Raw genomic sequence first — 17,840 nt, 5'->3', positions numbered from 1 at the left:
AAAGTAGATACTGCAAGCCTGGGATTGGATCTTGATTTTGTTAGAAAAGAGTCATTGAAATAAGTGGGACTGAAGTTAGTCATGACTAACTCAAGTCCCATTAGTTTCAATAGGTCTACTCTAGGTAAGACTAAATATGGATCCAACCCTGGAATCCAACTTCCCCCATTTTAAAATATTTCTCCTTACCATGGAACCCACCAAATTACTATGAATGTAATAATCTTTGATTATAATGCTAATGCACTCTGTATTGCTACTGTTGATTACTTGGAAATTGTATTTGATGGCAGTGGGTGGTTGGGGGAACATTGCATTCATTCTCCAATGGCTTAATTTGCTTCCTGTAGCTTTGTAGGCATAATTCAAAAATACTGCTTTTAATCTATTAGGCACTAAATTGTATGGACAGTTTATATCTTAGAACCCCCTCTCCTGTATGACCCATTATGATCTCCAACAACTGCTTAAATTATCATTTTGACCAGGGATAGGCAACTGGTGATTAATACACCAAACCAACTTTCAGACAATATACTGTAAACAACATTCTGCAAGGAAAGGAAGCAGAAAATCTGTATGTGCATTTCCCTACCAATATGCATCTATAGAGGGTATTTCAGGAAGCACCTTGGTTCAGCCTCCAAATCAGTGACTTTATATCATTGGAGTAATGTGCTCTACGCCTGTAGTCTTTATTGCTAGATGATGCAATTTTATGTAAAGCCTGACCACTCATGGTCAGGTTGTTGCAACCCCTAAATTAGTATCTAGAGTAGCCTTCCCCAACCTAGTGCCCTCCAGATGTGTTAAACTATAACTCCCATCATCCCCAGCCAGCATGACCAACCTAGAAGGCAACAGGCTAGGAGAGGCTGATCTCTACCATGAATGGAGAGGCTCACATGAACACAGAAGTTGTCCGTCCTGCTGTTGACTACACTGCCCATTCACTGGTTAAGCCATGGTTAGGCTTGTATGAGACAGTAGTAATAAAGTAATTCTAGTTAAAAGGATAATATATTGGTTTGGATCCTAAGACAAGTTAACTTAAGGTAGTTCACAGAAGGAAAATTTTCCATCCCCTCCTTCCCCCTGCAGCCACCTGCAACTCCCCAAAGTCTCCTCAGATTATTAGGGTGCAGGCACTGCTTAACAATGCAGCATGGGGACTGCTGGGGCTGGAAGATGGGGCAGGAAACTTTCCTTCTGTGAATTTCCTTACATTTAACTTATCTTAGGATGCAAGCCTGATTTGAGGCAATTCCATCTTCCCACAGCAGTCCCTGTGTCCTATCCCACATTGTCCAGAAGCCCCCACCCTCCGGGGGGGGGGCAGAGTTGGTTGCAGGGGGGAAGGGGAAACTTTCATTCTGTAAGGCTCCTTAAGTTAACTTATCTCAGGATCCCAGGCATAGTGTTTATACTCTAGTGTGCATTTGACTCTGAAACGTGTGTGTGTGTGTGTGTGTGAGAGAGAGAGAGAATGAATCTGCCCTGAGCCTTAACCTTGTAGTTTTAAAATCTCAGTAAATAAACAAGTGAAATTCATATTGATGAAACTGATATTCTTTTGTGCCTTTACATTTTTATTCTTTTTTGTAGGACATATTACGATTACACAGTATTTACTCAACTATTATCCTGGCCTTGATATTGAGAAAAGGAATGTCTTTGGATTTACTGCACTCATGAAGTCTGCAATGCACGGCCGAACAGAATGTGTCAGAGCCTTAATGTTGGCAGGTATATGGACTTCTCAGTTTCATTATCCTCATTCCCACTGAATCATTGTAAAGATTAATCCTCAGTGAAGAACTGCAGTATTTACTCTCTTGGTAGGCCCTGCTATTATTACAGATGGATACAGAGAGACGTAAAATTATTGTTGCTTACTGCTGTTTTCTACAACCAAATTTCTATAGATGGATCTATAATGGTTACAAGTATTTTTAAACTACACAATAAGATTGCACACGGAAAAGCAGACAGTTTAAAACCAGCAGCCAAATTAAAAGCAGAGAGCTGCAACTGGAATACTAAAATTAAACATTAAAAGCACCCTGAAATTTATAGAAAATAGTATTCAGCAATTGCCTGAAGATTTACGAGAAGGGCCAGTCAGAACATCACAGGAAAGGTATTTCACAGTTGTGGTCCCACCACTGAAAAGACTTTTTCTCCCACCTTCGTATGAACAGAAGAGCAGCTGTACTATATATAGTCCAGCATTTTGTTCCCACAGTGGCCAAACAGATGCCTGTGGGAAGCCCACAAGCAGGACATGAACTCATGCAGGACAGGCTCATGTCGGAGTAGACAAGCCCTAAGATAAGCTGGCCCCAAGCTATTTAGGTCAGCCTTGTAAATAAGCCCACAAAACGTACTGGCCTGCAAAAAAACTAAAATAAAAATTATTTGCTAGTTTGTGGGCTGTTAGAGGAGGGACGTTCCATGGGGTTTTCTTTCTTTTCTTTCTTTCTTTATTTCATTTCTATACCGCGCAATAGCCGAAGCTCTCTGGGCGGTTCACAAAAACTAAAACCAAACAACACACAATAAAACAATTTAAATTTTTCTTGGCAAGAATACTGAGTGCTCATTGGAAGGACAGATACTGAAGCTGAAGCTCAAATATTTTGGCCACCTAATGCGAAGAGAAAACTCTCTGGAAAAGATCCTGATGCTGGGAAAGACTGAAGGCAAAAGGAGAAGGGGACGACAGAGGATGAGATGGCTAGATAGCATCACCAATGCAATGAATATGAACTTGAGCACACTCCGGGAGAGAGCGCAGGACAGGAAGGCCTGGCGTGCTATGGTCCATGGGGTCACGAAGAGTCGGACACGACTGAACAACAAAGAGGAGGGACAGAGAAATCCATCTCTCCTGCAGTGACCCGCTGCATTTAAGAACATAACAAAAGCCTTGCTGGATCAGATCAAAGACTGATCTAGTCCATCATCCAGTGCTGGCACCCTCCCTCCCCCATCTCTCTCTATCTTTCTCTCTGCTATATTCGTATCAGTAATGTGGGGAAGCTTGCCCATCATTGCACTTATTCTGAAGGGTCCTTCTTCAAAGTGAGGCATTGAGGGCAAGGTGGCCACAGAGATTATTTGCCTACAATGCCCAAATATCTTGCTCTAAGGGGTCCTTTCTTAGACAGAGGCATTAGGCCAGCTGGCAGTAATAAGGGCACTCTGCTGCAGGCAGATGGTAGCAGCTGCCATCCAAAGCAACAAAAGTGGTGGCAGCAGAGATAGGTCTTTGCCAGAAAGGCCTCAGCTGGCGACCTATCTAGAGCTGGTAAAAGGCACTGCTGAGCTTTACAGTCACTATTGCCACCATTTTAATTTCCAGGGAAAGCATGAGGTTGAGGATTTTGGTGGATGATGCAAGAATACCTGAAGCCTGGAAGCATAATACTGCTGGGTAGGGATTGCTGTGCGGTTCCAAAGGAGTGGCTGTGCTGGAACTGCTGTGCAAGGGGAGATAGTATTGCTGTGTCCAGGGGATGTGGGACAAAGCTGGAGGCAGGGCATATCCCAGTTTTGGTCAAAAGCTATTGCAGCGGGTATTTGCCTTCACAAAGATAATTTGACACAAATCAGTTCACGACAGGGCATATTTGCAAACTGTGTGGGGTAAGGGACCTAAAGAGTTTGCCCCTGAAAAGCCCTTATAGTTATGAGAATGTGCTGTTTTGTTCACAGGGTAGTTGAAAGCTCCTGTAGGCCAGAGCATTTGCAGTGTATTTGAGGTCACCAGGGAACTTGGGTTAATGGCAAAATGATGGGGAGATGGATCATTACTGCTGTTCATTCTAGGGAAGCTGTGAGCCTGAGAGTTACTGACCTAACATTATATTTAGAGATAATTAATGGATTAAAGGATGCTCAGCCATTGCTAGAAATAATGGGGCTTCTAGTGTACTAAAGAAGATGAAACAGGGATTTATTGTCAAAAGGTTCAGAAGAAACAGAACTAAGCTTTTGTGGCCTTATTTTGAGAGATGTGAGAATAACCCTACCCCAGTGCAAGCCTTAGTGATAACTTGTTGCTTAAGCAGATACTACAGTACTATATATTTTATTTTATTCAAATACCTGGAAGCTCCTACTCATGTAATACAACATGGTAAAACTGTAAAACGTAGAAAGTTAAAAAATCTAAAGGCAACTGCACAAGTATTCCCAGAAGCAAACTTTCAGAAATTCATTCAAGTTTATCAGCACATATCATAATGAGCATGATTCAAAGGGGAAAGCTCTAAACCCCTCAGAACAGATTCCAAATAAACATGTTTCGGCAAAGAAAGAAATACAAGGTACAACAAGAAGAAAAGATGAAAACCATCTTGATTCTTCTGTGCTGTTTTCTACCTTGGGCATCTTTCATGACCTACCTACTAGGAAACCCTCTCTTACCCAGAGGTATGCTTGATGTTCTTATGTGTAAGTTTCCATGGCTCTTATGGACCATAGAGAGCTGAACCACTGGATTGCAACACCATCCATGCCTCCATCCCTTGCCTTGCGAGAGCAGCTCAGTAGCCATTTGGTGGCATAGCTCTGACATGCTGGCACCTGAAGGAACAACTCGTGAAACAATACATCAAGGCAGCTCTCATACTGCTGCTAGAGCTAGGGTTGGTGAAACCCTATGTGAACCCTATCCTAGATAAACCACTAGGACCTATATGCTAGATCCTGCCACGTTGGAGAAAAAGTACTGTTAGAAATTAGAGAGTTGCACGTTCCAGATTTCTAAAGATGTGCTAACAAAACCAAGTGTGTTTGTTTTTTAAACAATGGGCCAGACGTTCCATTTGACTTGGAACTCTTCTGATGCTTTTACTGGAAACCAAGCTCAGACATTTCAAGCACATGACATTTATGATCTGTATGTGTAGCTGTATTAATTTAATAGAATATTAATATTCCAAACTGACAGGCCTACTCAGATTACCTATCCTAGAAAAAAAAATCTATTTGTAACATTAGATTCCTCTTAGAAAAATCAGATCTAAGTGGAAATAGATACATTTCTTAGAAGCTGGCTTGCAGACCTGATGTAGTGAATGACAAACAGAATGCCATGAGACTTTGAAGAGTGACTTGAATATTCATGTCTGATCCAGGTGGCAAAGTATCTAACCTCATTTATGTTTGTGTGGGATTGACTTTAAAGAAATCTCAGCAGTGCTTCAGTAATGCTTAAAGCAAATATTTTATCCCAAATAGATTCCCTGAGTGAGAACATAGAGCAAAATTATGACACACTACTAGAAAATAGTACAGTCCCATAATGGGTTTCTATGTCTGTGCAGAGCATCTCCAGAAACCTTTACAGCTTTACTTATGGAATATTGCAACCCCTCCTTTATGCATTTCCTCAAGGGGTGGATTGAACAGCTTCCATACATTGCTTTACTGACCTCAGGATGTTTAACCTAGAATTGCAGTGTGCCATGACAGAATTAATGCTCCTAGAAGGGAGACAAAAGAGACCAAAATACAAATAATACCTTTCTGAAGGGTAGAGATATCATGAGTGTATTTCGCCCAGAGATCTATCTTGAGCCAATAGAATTCAGTGCAGATGATAAACCCAGCGCTCCAACTGATTAGTTATGACTTCCTGTGTAGCACCAAATTGTCTGCAAACATCCAGGCAATGATGGAGGACCACAGGTACTGCCAAGCTCTTGGGCTTGCCCCAAGCCCCTTCACAATCCGATACCAAGATCAGAGCCAAAATGAGCGGGAAAAGGCTAGGGAAGCAAAAGCTAGCTATTCCAAGTGGGACCTTTTCTTAAAGGTTTGTTTTTTCAGAGGAGGGGCTACCCCAAAAAGGGGGAGGAAAAGGCAGAGAGCAGGTTCCAGTTATTGTGCCATGCTAGGCATAACCCTGTGTGGGATGCGAAAAGAGGATCTTGTGTTTCTTCTAAGATGTAATGCTTGATAATGATCTGGTTTGCATGACACAATAGCTCACCATAGGTGATCATGGTGGGTTGTCGTGTTATGCAAACCCAGCACAAGTTTCTGCAGGATGGCTTATTTTTCGCAAACAAGCCACCCTGAGAACTCATGACTTGTTTTAGTGTTGCTGATACCCATGGTGGCTTATTGCATCATCCGAACACAGCACCATAGGTTGTGCCAAGCGGCTACAGAACTGCTTGGCAAAAGCAGCAAAAAAAGCCTGTGCCATGTTGCTCTTCGCGATCTCGCCAGTGCTGCCTTGAGCCTCCCTTGCCAGTGACTGCCCCTCCTCCGATGCCCAACTGGCACTTTGCAGGGACTGTCACTTGTTTGCCACTCCCCCCCCCCCGGTGCTTCAGAAGTACATAAGTGAGGTTGTTTTTTGTTTTAATACCCCCCACCCCAGTCTTTTGCAAGTGCACAAGAGCACAGATTCAGCTGTTTGATATATATAGTCTTGCCTTGTCAATTTCTTTGCATGATTCAGCTGTTAGAAGCACTGAAAAAGGGGGAAAATACAAAAGAAGTGCTCCGAAAAGGAGCACCAAAGGGGGGAGGGGACAATAACTCCCACTTGGCAATGTCATCCTCCAGATATTAAGGCTTGAACTGACACTTGTCAGTGTCCTCCCCTCTTTCAACACATACCCAAGTCCCCAGCAAGGCCAGAAAGGGGGGTTACTGGCTCCCGCCCCATTTTTGCAGCTCCTTTTCGGAGTAGTTACTGCTGCAGTTACTGTGCTTCAACCAATTTGTGCAAATCTCAACAGATTTTTTTTAAACCTTAGAAGGTAACTTTGTGGGGCCAAATGAGTGGGGGCACATGGGGGGGCAGATGTAATTACTGCTGGTGCGGGTAATTACTGCTGGTGCCCCACTTACTCCATCCTGTTCAGCTACCCTCTAAGGTTTTCTTTCTTTTCTTTTCTTTTAAACTGTTGGGAATATTTGTGCAAATTTAAAAGCGGGAAGTAAATGGAAGGGAAATGTGTGCAAATTTAGAGGTTGGGCAGTAAACAGAGGGGAACTTTGCACAACTGCAGTAACTGCTCTGAAAAAGAGCTGTGAAAAGGGGGGGAGCCAATAACTCCCTTTTCTGGACTTGCTGAAGACTCAGGTAAATGTTGAAAGGGGGGAAGACACTGGCAAGTGTCAGTTCAAGGCATAATAGCCAGAGGATGGCATTGCCAAGTGGGAATTATTGTCACATACACACACACCCTTTGGTGCTCCTTTTCAGGGCACTTCTTTTGCATTTTTCCCCCTTTTCAGTGCTTCTTGCAGCAGAAACATACTAGGAGATTGACAAGGCAAGACTACAGTTATTGGACAGCCAAATCTGCGTGCTTGCACGCTTGCGGAAAACAAAAATAAAAAAGCTAAAAGAAACAAACAACCTGATCTGCATACTCCCAAAGCACCTGGCGGGACAAAGTGGTGAAGGAAGTCAGTCCTTTTTGGAAGTATGTCCAAAAAGGGATAGTGATCAGAGTGGGGAGTGGGCTGGTACAAAGAGACAAGATGTGCTGCAAAGGCACCTGGGATACGGGCCAGAGCCAGCTGGAGAACTAAGGGGAATGACGGGGAGAACAAGCCATGGTACACCCAGTCATCTCTTGGGAGTACCGTGGTTGTTCAATGAACAACCAGCCTATGGTGGCTTATTCACAAGGTGGCTTAGTGTGATGTTTGAACCTGCCCAATGGTGCACTCAGCCTTTACAGTGGGGTTTGTAGTACTTCCCACATAGAATCCTGTACCACTTGGGACTCTCATTACCATTTCAGTAGGTGCAGACTGAGGCTTGTTCACCTTGGAGAACAGGCAATCTCAAGCTATCCCTACTGTAGCTGACTAGCATGTGAGGCCGCTTCCTTTTTTGTCAACAGAGAGTTTTAGCAGGAAAGTTGTTGTCCATGTACAACTCAGTTTACCCTGGAAAGCTAGATCTGCGTTAGCTGACCCTTTTCAGGCAAAATAGAACCTTTTAGAGACAAGGGGCTTGAGAAACACAGACGGGGTCTGCACAATCGCAGAGAAGCCATTTTGGCTTCTCCGCCTGTGCACAACCATTATTTACATATGTGAAGGATTGCTGGTTTCACCCCAAAAACCCTGCAAGGTAGATCAGGCCAAACTTAACCCCCAAATTAATCCCAAGTTTCCCCCAAATTAACCCAGTAGCTCCCTTCCAGGCCAGCAGGCACTGTATTTAACACTGAAGTTATTCAGGACACACCACGCCAACTGAAAGTTGGACAAAAGTTTATTAGGGGAATGGAACAAAGAGGAAGGAATAGCGAGAGGTGGTAGGTTGTACAGAAAATTACAAGCAAGGTAGAAAACTCTAAACAAAACCAGAAACGCCAAGGCACACACTCCCAAGAACAAAACAAGAAAGCTAGCTAGTCTATCCTATACATACCAAAGTATGGTCCTCCCAGGATAGCCATTGACCAGCAGCGCACCCTAATGCCATTAGGGCCAAGAAGAGACACCCGCCCCTTCTCCAGCCCTCCTTTTATTGCTCAGCCCTAGCAACCCAAGGCAGATTCTAGGCACCCAATCCAAACCCAGACTTGGGACACCCCACTCCACCCTCCAAAGGGGTTGCATCTTCCCACCAGGCACGGCTGCTATCATTTTCCCAATTAGCCGGGCAAATCGTGACCTTGAGCTGTAGGCTGAGAAACAACAAAAAGCAATCATCCTCCAGGTGGCTGCTGCATACGTGACTACCCCAGCAGCCCTCATGGCTCCTACTCTATTAACCCATTCTTGACAACATAATTACCCACACTGCAGCATGGGCTAGTGTGTTGTTCAAATCTGTCACGTGGTGCAGCGGGGGAGGCTTCGCACCCACCCTACAACCCACAACATGCAGTAGGGGATGTAGGGTGGGTATAAAGCTGCAGGGCTGTGCGCTGGATTCAGACAACACACTAACCTGTGCTCTAGCGCAGGTAATTATGTAAATAAAAGGTGTGTACTTGGCACGCGTGGGAGTGGGGGAAGAAGCCACAATGGCTTCTTTTACCCTGTGATCATGCAAACCCAGCCATAGAATAGCTGTCGAGCTTGGCTTTCCTGCCTACACCACTACCACAGAAGTAACACAGAATACTTCCTCTGAGAGTTTCCTCTCCATATTTTTTCTACTATTTTGTAGCTAGGGCATCCACAGACACCCCTTATTAGTTTTACTCATTATCTAAGGCTGCAATCCTATGCATACTTACCTGAGAATAAATCCTATTGAACGTAATAGGACTTCTGAGTGCATAGGATTGCTTTGTAAGTCTTTGTATAGGTAAATTCCCTATTTTACTTTAGTCTGTTTCAATGATATTACCAGCACCCATCTCTAGGTATGTTAGCTTACCAGTCACCCAATTGTGCAAATTCAGAGAGAGAGAGAAAGACAGAAAAGTTGCTTACCTGTAACTGATGGTCTTTGAGTAGTCAATTGTATGGCCACACAACCCATCCTTCTTCCCCACTGCTAGTATCAGTTGAAATTATCATGGCAAGGCTGAAGAAACTGAATGGGAAGGAACCTACCCCACTCCTTGGGACGTACATGGAGTAGCCAACCCTCTTTGAGTGAAGGGAACTGTAGGAATACCAGCTGCCTGACTAGAATACTAGAACCTTCTGGAAATAAAAATTCAATTGAAATTCACAAAATTAAATTGTGTGACGGCACAGATGACCACTCAAAGAACCCAAGTAAATAGCCTATCTATTTTGGTGCCCTTGTTTTGGAACTACAGTCGGAAGAACAGCTGGGAATATACAGATTTTGAATAGGGAAAACTGAAGTCATAGAGCTGGAAAACCAATCAGCTTCATGGATCATTTCCTTGTTGTGGCGAAGGGGCTTGCGTAACTCAGTGAAGCCATAAGCTATTCCATGCAGGGCCACCCAAGACAGGCAGGTCATGGCGGAGAGGTCTGACAAAATGTGGTCCCCTGGAGAAGGAAATGGCAACCCGCTCCAGTATTCTTGCCAAGAAAACCCCATGGAACGTATCACAAGGCTAAAAGATATGATGCCGGAAGATGAGCCCCTCAGGTCGGAAGGTGTCCAATATACTACTGGGGAAGAGCAGAGGGAATTTCCAAGTAGTTCCAGAAAGAGTGAAGCGGCTGGGCCAAACCCGAAAGGATACTCAGCTGTGGATGTGTCTGGTGGTGAAAAGAACGATATTGTTTAGGAACCTGGAATGTCAGATCAATGAATCAAGGTAAGCTAGAGGTGGTCAAACATGAGATGGCAAGAATGAACATCGACATCTTGGGAATCAGTGAACTAAAATGGACAAGCATGGGCGAATTTAATTCAGGTGACCATCATATCTACTACTGTGGGCAAGAATTCCTTAGAAGAAATGGAGTAGCACTCATAGTCAACAAAAGGGTGGGAAAAGTAGTACTGGGGTACAATCTCAAAAACAATAGAATGATCTCAGTACGAATCCAAGGAAACCATTCAACATCACAGTAATTCAAGACTATGACCCAACCACTGATGCTGAAGAAGCTGAGGTTGATCGGTTCTATGAAGACCTACAACACCTTCTAGAACTAACACCAAAAAAAGATGTCCTCTTCATCATAGGGGATTGGAATGCCAAAGTAGGAAGTCAAGAAATCACTGGGATAACAGGCAGGCATGGCCTTGGTGTACAAAATGAAGCAGGACAAAGGCTAATAAGAGTTTTGCCAAGAGAACACGCTGATCCTAGCAAACACTCTTTTCCATCAGCACAAGAGGCGACTCTACACATGGACATCACATCACCAGATGGTCAATATCGAAATCAGATTGATTATGTCCTTTGCAGCCAAAGATCGAGACGCTCTATACAGTCAGTCAAAACAAGACCTGGAGCTGACTGTGGCTCAGATCATGAGCTGCTTCTTGCAAAATGTCGGCTTAAATTGAAGAACGTAGGGAAAACCACTAAACCATTCCGGTATGACCTAAATCATATTCCTGATGAATATACAGTGGAGGTGAAGAATAGATTTCAGGGATTAGACCTGATAGACAGAGTGCCTGAGGAACTATGGACAGAGGTCCGTAACATTGTTCAGGAGGCAGCAACTCAATCCATCCCAAAGAAAAAGAAATGCAAGAAAGCCAAGTGGCTGTCTGATGAGGCTTTACAAGTAGCTGAGGAAAGAAGGGAAGCAAAAAGCAAGGGAGAAAGGGGAAGATATATCCAACTGAATGCAGAGTTCCAGAGAATAGCAAGGAGAGACAAGAAGGCCTTCTTAAATGAACAATGCAAAGAAATCGAGGAAAACAATAGAATGGGAAAGACTAGAGATCTCTTCAAGAAAATCGGAGATATCAAGGGAACGTTTTGTGCAAAGATGGGCATGATAAAGGACAAAGAAGGCAAGGACCTAACAGAAGCAGATGAGATTGAGAAGAGGTGGAAAGAATACACAGAGGAACTATACAGGAAAGATCTTAATGTCCCTGATAGCCATGATAGTGCGGTCACTGAACTTGAGCCGGGCATCCTAGAGAGTGAAGTCAAGTGGGCCTTAGGAAGCATTAGTAACAACAAAGCTAGCGGAGATGACAGTATTCCAGCTGAGCTGTTTAAAATCCTAAAAGATGATGCTGTGAAAGTGCTGCACTCAATATGCCAACAAATCTGGAACACTCAACAGTGGCCACAAGACTGGAAAAGGTCAGTTTACATCCCAATTCCAAAGAAGGGCAATGCCAAAGAGTGTTCGAACTACCATACAATTGTGCTCATTTCACATGCCAGCAAGTTTATGCTTAAAATCCTACAAGCTAGGCTTCAGCAGCATCTGAACCGAGAACTACCGGAAGTACAAGCTGGGTTCCGAAGAGGCAGAGGAACTAGAGATCAAATCACCAACTTTCGCTGGATCATGGAGAAAGCGAGAGAATTCCAGAAAAACGTCTATTTCTGCTACATTGACTACACTAAAGCCTTTGATTGTGTGGCTCACAACAAACTGTGGCAAACTCTTAAAGAGATGGGAGTACCAGACCACCTTACCTGTCTCCTGAGAAACCTGTACGAGGGTCAAGAAGCAACAGTCAGAACCAGACGTGGAACAACCGATTGGTTCAAAATTGGGAAAGGAATACAACAAGGCTTCATATTGTCACCCTGCTTATTTAACTTATATGCAGAGTACATCATGAGAAATGCCGGGTTGGATGAATCAGAGGTCGGAATTAAGATTGCTGGGAGAATTATCAACAACCTCAGATATGCAGACGATACCATCCTAATGGCAGAAAGCGAAGAGGATCTCAAGAGCCTCTTGTTGAGGGTGAGAGTGGAGAGTGCAAAAGCTGGTCTGAAACTCAACATTAAAAAAACGAAGATCATGGCATCTGGCCCCATCACTTCCTGGCATATAGAAGGGGAAGAAATGGAAGCAGTGACAGATGTTATTTTCTTGGGCTCCAAGATCACCGCAGACGGTGACTGTAGCCATAAAATTAAAAGACGCTTGCTCCTTGGGAGGAAAGCTATGGCACACCTAGACAGCATAGTAAGAAGCAGAGACATCACCTTGCCGACAAAGGTCCATATAATCAAAGCTATGGTTTTGCCAGTAGCAACGTATGGCTGTGAGAGCTGGGCTATAAGGAAGGCTGAGCGCCGAAGAATTGATGCTTTCGAACTGTGGTGCTGGAGAAGACTCTTACGAGTCCCCTGGTCAAATCAGTCCATCCTAAAGGAAATCAACCCTGGCTGCTCATTGGAAGGGCAGATCCTGAAGCTGAAGCTCAAATATTTTGGCCACCTAATGTGAAGAGAAAACTCTCTGGAAAAGACCCTGATGCTGGGAAAGATTGAAGGCAAAAGGAGAAGGGGACGGCAGAGGATGAGATCGCTAGATAGCATCACCGATGTAATGAATAATAACTTGAGCATGCTCCGGGAGAGAGCGCAGGACAGGAAGGCCTGGCGTGCTATGGTCCATGGGGTCATGAAGAGTCAGACATGACTTAACATCTGAACAACAACCACAAGAAGATTTAAAAAACACACACAACCGCAATGAGAAGGAAGAAACAGAGAATATCACATTTTTGCCAAGTTTAAACATACAACACACTTCAGCCAACTTCTTGAATTTAGCAGAACATAAAGCAGCATGCTGTTCTGTAACGATTTGCCAGTATGCGTAAGGGCTAGAGATAAGGAGGGGAATGTGACTCATCATATCTGCCTATTACCCTCCTACCTCTTCGTTCTTATCTGGTATGGGATAGTTTCGGATATACCTTTCATTCTTATTGTAGTCAGATATAGTCTCATATTAACCTCTTAACCATTCATGAGATTAGCCTAAATCCACAGACTTGGGTTTCTGGCTGTACCATCTGGTGTGGTGTTATTGTCAGCAAACATATTCACATCTCTTCCATTTGTCCTTCGATTACCTTTGTTTGTTTTTCCTGGTGCTGTTTTTTTGGCTGTTCAATTTGTTTTATCCCTCACTATATGCTGTCTTGAGTGCTGGAAAGGTGGATAATAAATATTTGTTAACAAGATGACTCTGAAGACTGGGAGGCCATTGCAGATGTGACGTTCTTAGTCTCCTGACCATTCCCCATTTTGTTCCCTTTTTGGAGCTAACCATTGAGGTGTGGGGAGTGTGCATCAAGACTGCGCCTAATGTTTCTGCACCAGGCAGGACTCACTTAAATACCATGCTGTTTCTGAACTTCAGTTTTTCTATTAATTGTTAATTATGTGTCGCTTCGCTGCTTACCCTGTCTCCTTATGGCAATTTCTTACATTCTTAGACACTGTAGTTTTAAAAATAAATGCAAAGCGAGATCAATAAAATGTTATTTGTATGGCCATTGTCCATAACAAAAGTAAGTTACATGTAAGCTTAAAAGTAATGTGAGAAGAGGGCATGAGGTAGAATCACGTTTTTCCAGGGACAAAGCATAGAACAGCCAGTTATTCATGATGGCCACTCCCACACTATTCTTTATTGGCAATTTCCACAGAGTGTCAAGGTAGTAAAATAAAATATAATAAAAATGTATCAAAATATTTCATATAATACTAATAGAAATGCCCATTAGGTCTGGAGGTTGTTGTATGGTTTTTCAAAACTCAGACTCAGTGAGGCAATGAAATGCAAGCTCAGCCAGCAAATATTACTTGTGTAATAATTACCACACATTGTAGACATGACTCTAGTTTATGATGATGCTGTTGGTTGGAGAGCTAATAGTATTAACTTAATGCTGTGTGCTGCACTGCCCATCTGCTGGTTCACAGTTCAGTTCTCTACTGGCCATTAAACCTCTATCTAAAATTTTAAGTATCTCAAAACCTGTTTTAGCTGTGTAATAAAGTGTTATTTTATCATTAAAATATTAACTAACTGTGACAGGATTTGACTGTATTAGCAACTTATAACATTCAGGATGTGCTTGGCTTTTCATATACAATGTGATCCTGCACACTCTTTTCAAAAACAACTTTCTCTTTCTCTTCCTTGAGGGGCAAACATTAATGCAACAGACCCAGGCCGTGGATTCACTCCTCAGGAATGGGCATGTTTCACAGGAAGAATAGAAGCGGCCTATCTTATGCAGAAACTTATGGACAAGCCATATGCTGAACAATTTTGTGACCACTATGAGCTAGAATGGCCAAAGATGACAGAACTTCTTGCCAAGGCTGCAGAGCCGAAAACCTGTTTGCAGAGGATCTCAGAAACTGTGCGGTCAGTAGTATCTTTCAGAGCTTTCCATGGCCCTGAAGAAGATGGCGTCCTTAATCATATGGTTAGGGCGACAACAAGTCTAAGGAGCTCTTTTGTTGCCATCGCTTGTAGGACTGTGTGTCCTGAAAGTCCCCCAGGTATAGGAAAACGCAGGCCTGCTGTGCAGGAAATCCTTAGGAAACAAAGAGCCAACGAACTTCGATCTTTAGAGAACAGAGACCATTTTAACAGCTATGAGAAGCTGTTTCAGAACTCTAGAATTACATTAGTCTCCAAAAAGAAGGAGCGTCGAGCCAGCCTGCAGCCTTTCAGTCTAAATGTTCCTCAGGTGAGTATTGTGGTTCCGAGGAAATCCAGCCTTTTGCCGCTGCACTTGCTGAGAAGGAGCAGTGTGCGCCCTGGGTTTGTTATTCCCAAAGTCCGTATCAGCAGGGCTCCTCCGTCTGCTTTCCAGCCAGAAAGCGTGAGGCAGGAAAATAGCGCCAGTAATGGGGCCTACCTGCAGATTCCCAAATGGAGGTATAAAGTGTTAAAGGAAGAAAGGAAAAAGGCAGAGGAAGAAGAAAAGAAAAAAGCAGAAAAAGCTCAGAAAGAGAAACAAGGGTCTCGCCAGAGAAGCAAGACCTGAACTGAAAATGGGAATCATGACAATGCTACGGGTATAACATACAGGCCAGCATGTTGTGTGGGGGCAGCTTAATGCCATAATTTAAGAAAGAGAATTTCAAATTGAAGACAGTCTTCTATAGAGTAGCTGACAATAAAGGGCCAGTAAAGGAATGTAAGGAAAGGTGTAGGGAATTCGTGAACAGTTTTAAAATATGGGAAAGATTGTTTCACATAGAGTGTAAAACAGCTGTCCTCGCAAAAGTAGGACAAGGGGTTGTGGGATTAAGCTCCAGCAACAGAAAGTTAGAAAAGAGTCCCTGATATCTAGATTATCCATAAAAGAGTAATTAGGCAACTGAATATGCTTGAAAGGGAATCTCTATATTGTCATAATTGGAAGGGGTTTTTTTTTGCTTTTTTAAAAAACAGATTACATAAACACTGACCTGAGGATATATGAAAAGATAGTCTATAGATTTTGTATAAATGGATTGTGGTATTTTCCTCCCACTGAGTTAAAATAGAGGGCTTCAGCTAAGAAAATATGAATATAATAATGAAATTTCAAAAAAGCATATTAAAGGATGCAAAAATCTCAGGGCATTTTGCAGAGTAAAACTAATTTATGAAGAAACACTTTTGTAAATAATGTTTTAATTCTGAGAAATATAGGTAATGAAAACAAGTGGTATCTGATGTATTTCCTACTGAGTAGGGATGTTACTGTTTTAAAAACAAAATGTTAAGAGATGGTAGAAATTGAGTTAATTCCATGGGAAACTGCAACATTTCTATGGATCTTTTCCAATAATTTTTCAGCCCTATCCTCAATGTAAGGTTCTATACATTTGTAATCTGTGCTTCCTCCCAAGAAGCTCCAAACATTTTGCACTTGGCCCAGAAATCCTGTTCGCAGCTGTGACTGCCTGCTAACGAAATGAAGATGTTTCCTTACATACATTTTGTTTGCTTGTTTTATAAATTTATATCCAGTTTTGGTAGACCTCAAGCTGGTTAAAATACAACTAAAATAACAAAGAGACACTAAAATCAATACTATCTCTTCCTTGCATTGCACCCATGTTTTCTTGCACATTGGTAGCACTATGGAAGGGGATATGATTTGCTGTGAGGTCTAATACAGCAGCATGACAAAAATGTCATCCCTCAAGATAGTTAAACAAATCCTTAAAAAACAACAACTCCCAACTGGTATTGCACAACCCACAGTTTAAAATATAACTCACTTGCACCAATTAAAGATTAAGGGGTATACATAACTGTCAGGAGAGAGTTTCTGCAGCATAAACCATTGAACTGACAGTCCTCTTTACAGCACAATCCTATACATGTCTACTCATAAGCAAGCCCTTGCTTCCACCTAAGTGCGTAGAGCAAGTGTGGGCAATTTGTGGCCCTCCAGATATTTTGCCCTACAACTTCCATCATCCCTCACCATTGGCTATGATGGCTAGGGCTGATGAGAGTTATATGCCAAAACATCTGGAGGGCCACAGGTTGCCCACCTTTGGTGTAGAGGACTGCAAACCATACCTAATATATGCATGTTTCATGTATGCAAGCCCATCAACCAAGTGAGTGCTTGCACTACTCTTTGCATTCTGTACTAGCTAAAATGCTGAGCCATATACAGTTCCACTAAGGTACACTAAAAGCAACATGGCAGACTAAAAAGAAATAGGTAACACTTTCAAACAGCACTGTTTTTGTACTTAGAGGACAAGCTTTTAGATGCCCATGGCAAAACTGTCTAATTGTATCTATTTGATAAGTTCTGACAGAGATGGTATATTTTTGTTTACAGCCAACACAGTATATTCACATATCAAATCGTAGTCAGTTTCTCAAAAGCAATCAGTTCTGACAAGCAAGTACATGAATTTGCACTTGGATTATCATCTAAAAGACAGGTTCAGTTGAAATGCACTTTTGCAGTCTCTCAGGGATGAAGATAAGTAGCAATGTTCATTTGTATGTGTATATGTATGTCATTTTTTCGATTAAGAGACAATAAATTTTGTGTAAATTGTGACATGTCTTCTTCAGTTTGATTTGGAACCAGTCTGTTCCACTGTGGCTTCTCAACTTCAATTTGGCCTTAGTCTGACTAGTTATTTCTGTGGCATGTGCCTTGCTTTAGAAGTTCTTTCAAAATATGTTACCAGTTTGTAAGCAACCCTGGGCTACCTGATTATCCACACATATTTAAACCCCTCCCAAAATCAGATACCATCATAGAGCAAACTTAATACTTTACTCTTGATATGGGTGATACAGAATTCTTATTTCAAAGAAAGACTCTCTCAGACAAGATTTGTCTTTTTCTTTCTTTTACTACAAACGTATTTGCATAACTACTAAATACAAGAGCTTATGCTTGCATACATTCAAACACAAGAAATATTCAACATCATTCTAAACAAGGCTTCTAAGCAGAGTCAAGTACAACTGTTAGT

The 17,840-nt window shown here is 42.4% G+C and overlaps 1 protein-coding gene across 1 annotated transcript in view; it reads left to right on the top strand.

The window, feature by feature from the left end:
• ANKRD33B (ankyrin repeat domain 33B) overlaps nt 1-17,414 on the top strand; it is a 61,059-nt gene extending 43,645 nt beyond the window's left edge. The window contains exons 3-4 of the mRNA XM_084850587.1: nt 1,606-1,746; nt 14,529-17,414. Coding sequence (XP_084706713.1) covers nt 1,606-1,746; nt 14,529-15,382 — 995 coding nt within the window. The 3' untranslated portion in view covers nt 15,383-17,414. The remainder of the gene's footprint in view (nt 1-1,605; nt 1,747-14,528) is intronic.
• The last annotated feature ends 426 nt before the right edge of the window (nt 17,415-17,840 follow it).

The sequence above is a fragment of the Heloderma suspectum genome, chromosome 4 (genome assembly GCF_057233095.1).
Source record: "Heloderma suspectum isolate Gila_16-S chromosome 4, 16-S_ref, whole genome shotgun sequence".
Taxonomy (NCBI): Eukaryota; Metazoa; Chordata; class Lepidosauria; order Squamata; family Helodermatidae; genus Heloderma; species Heloderma suspectum.
Note: the sequence above shows the minus strand (reverse complement) of the source record. Positions and strands in the feature narration are given on the sequence as shown.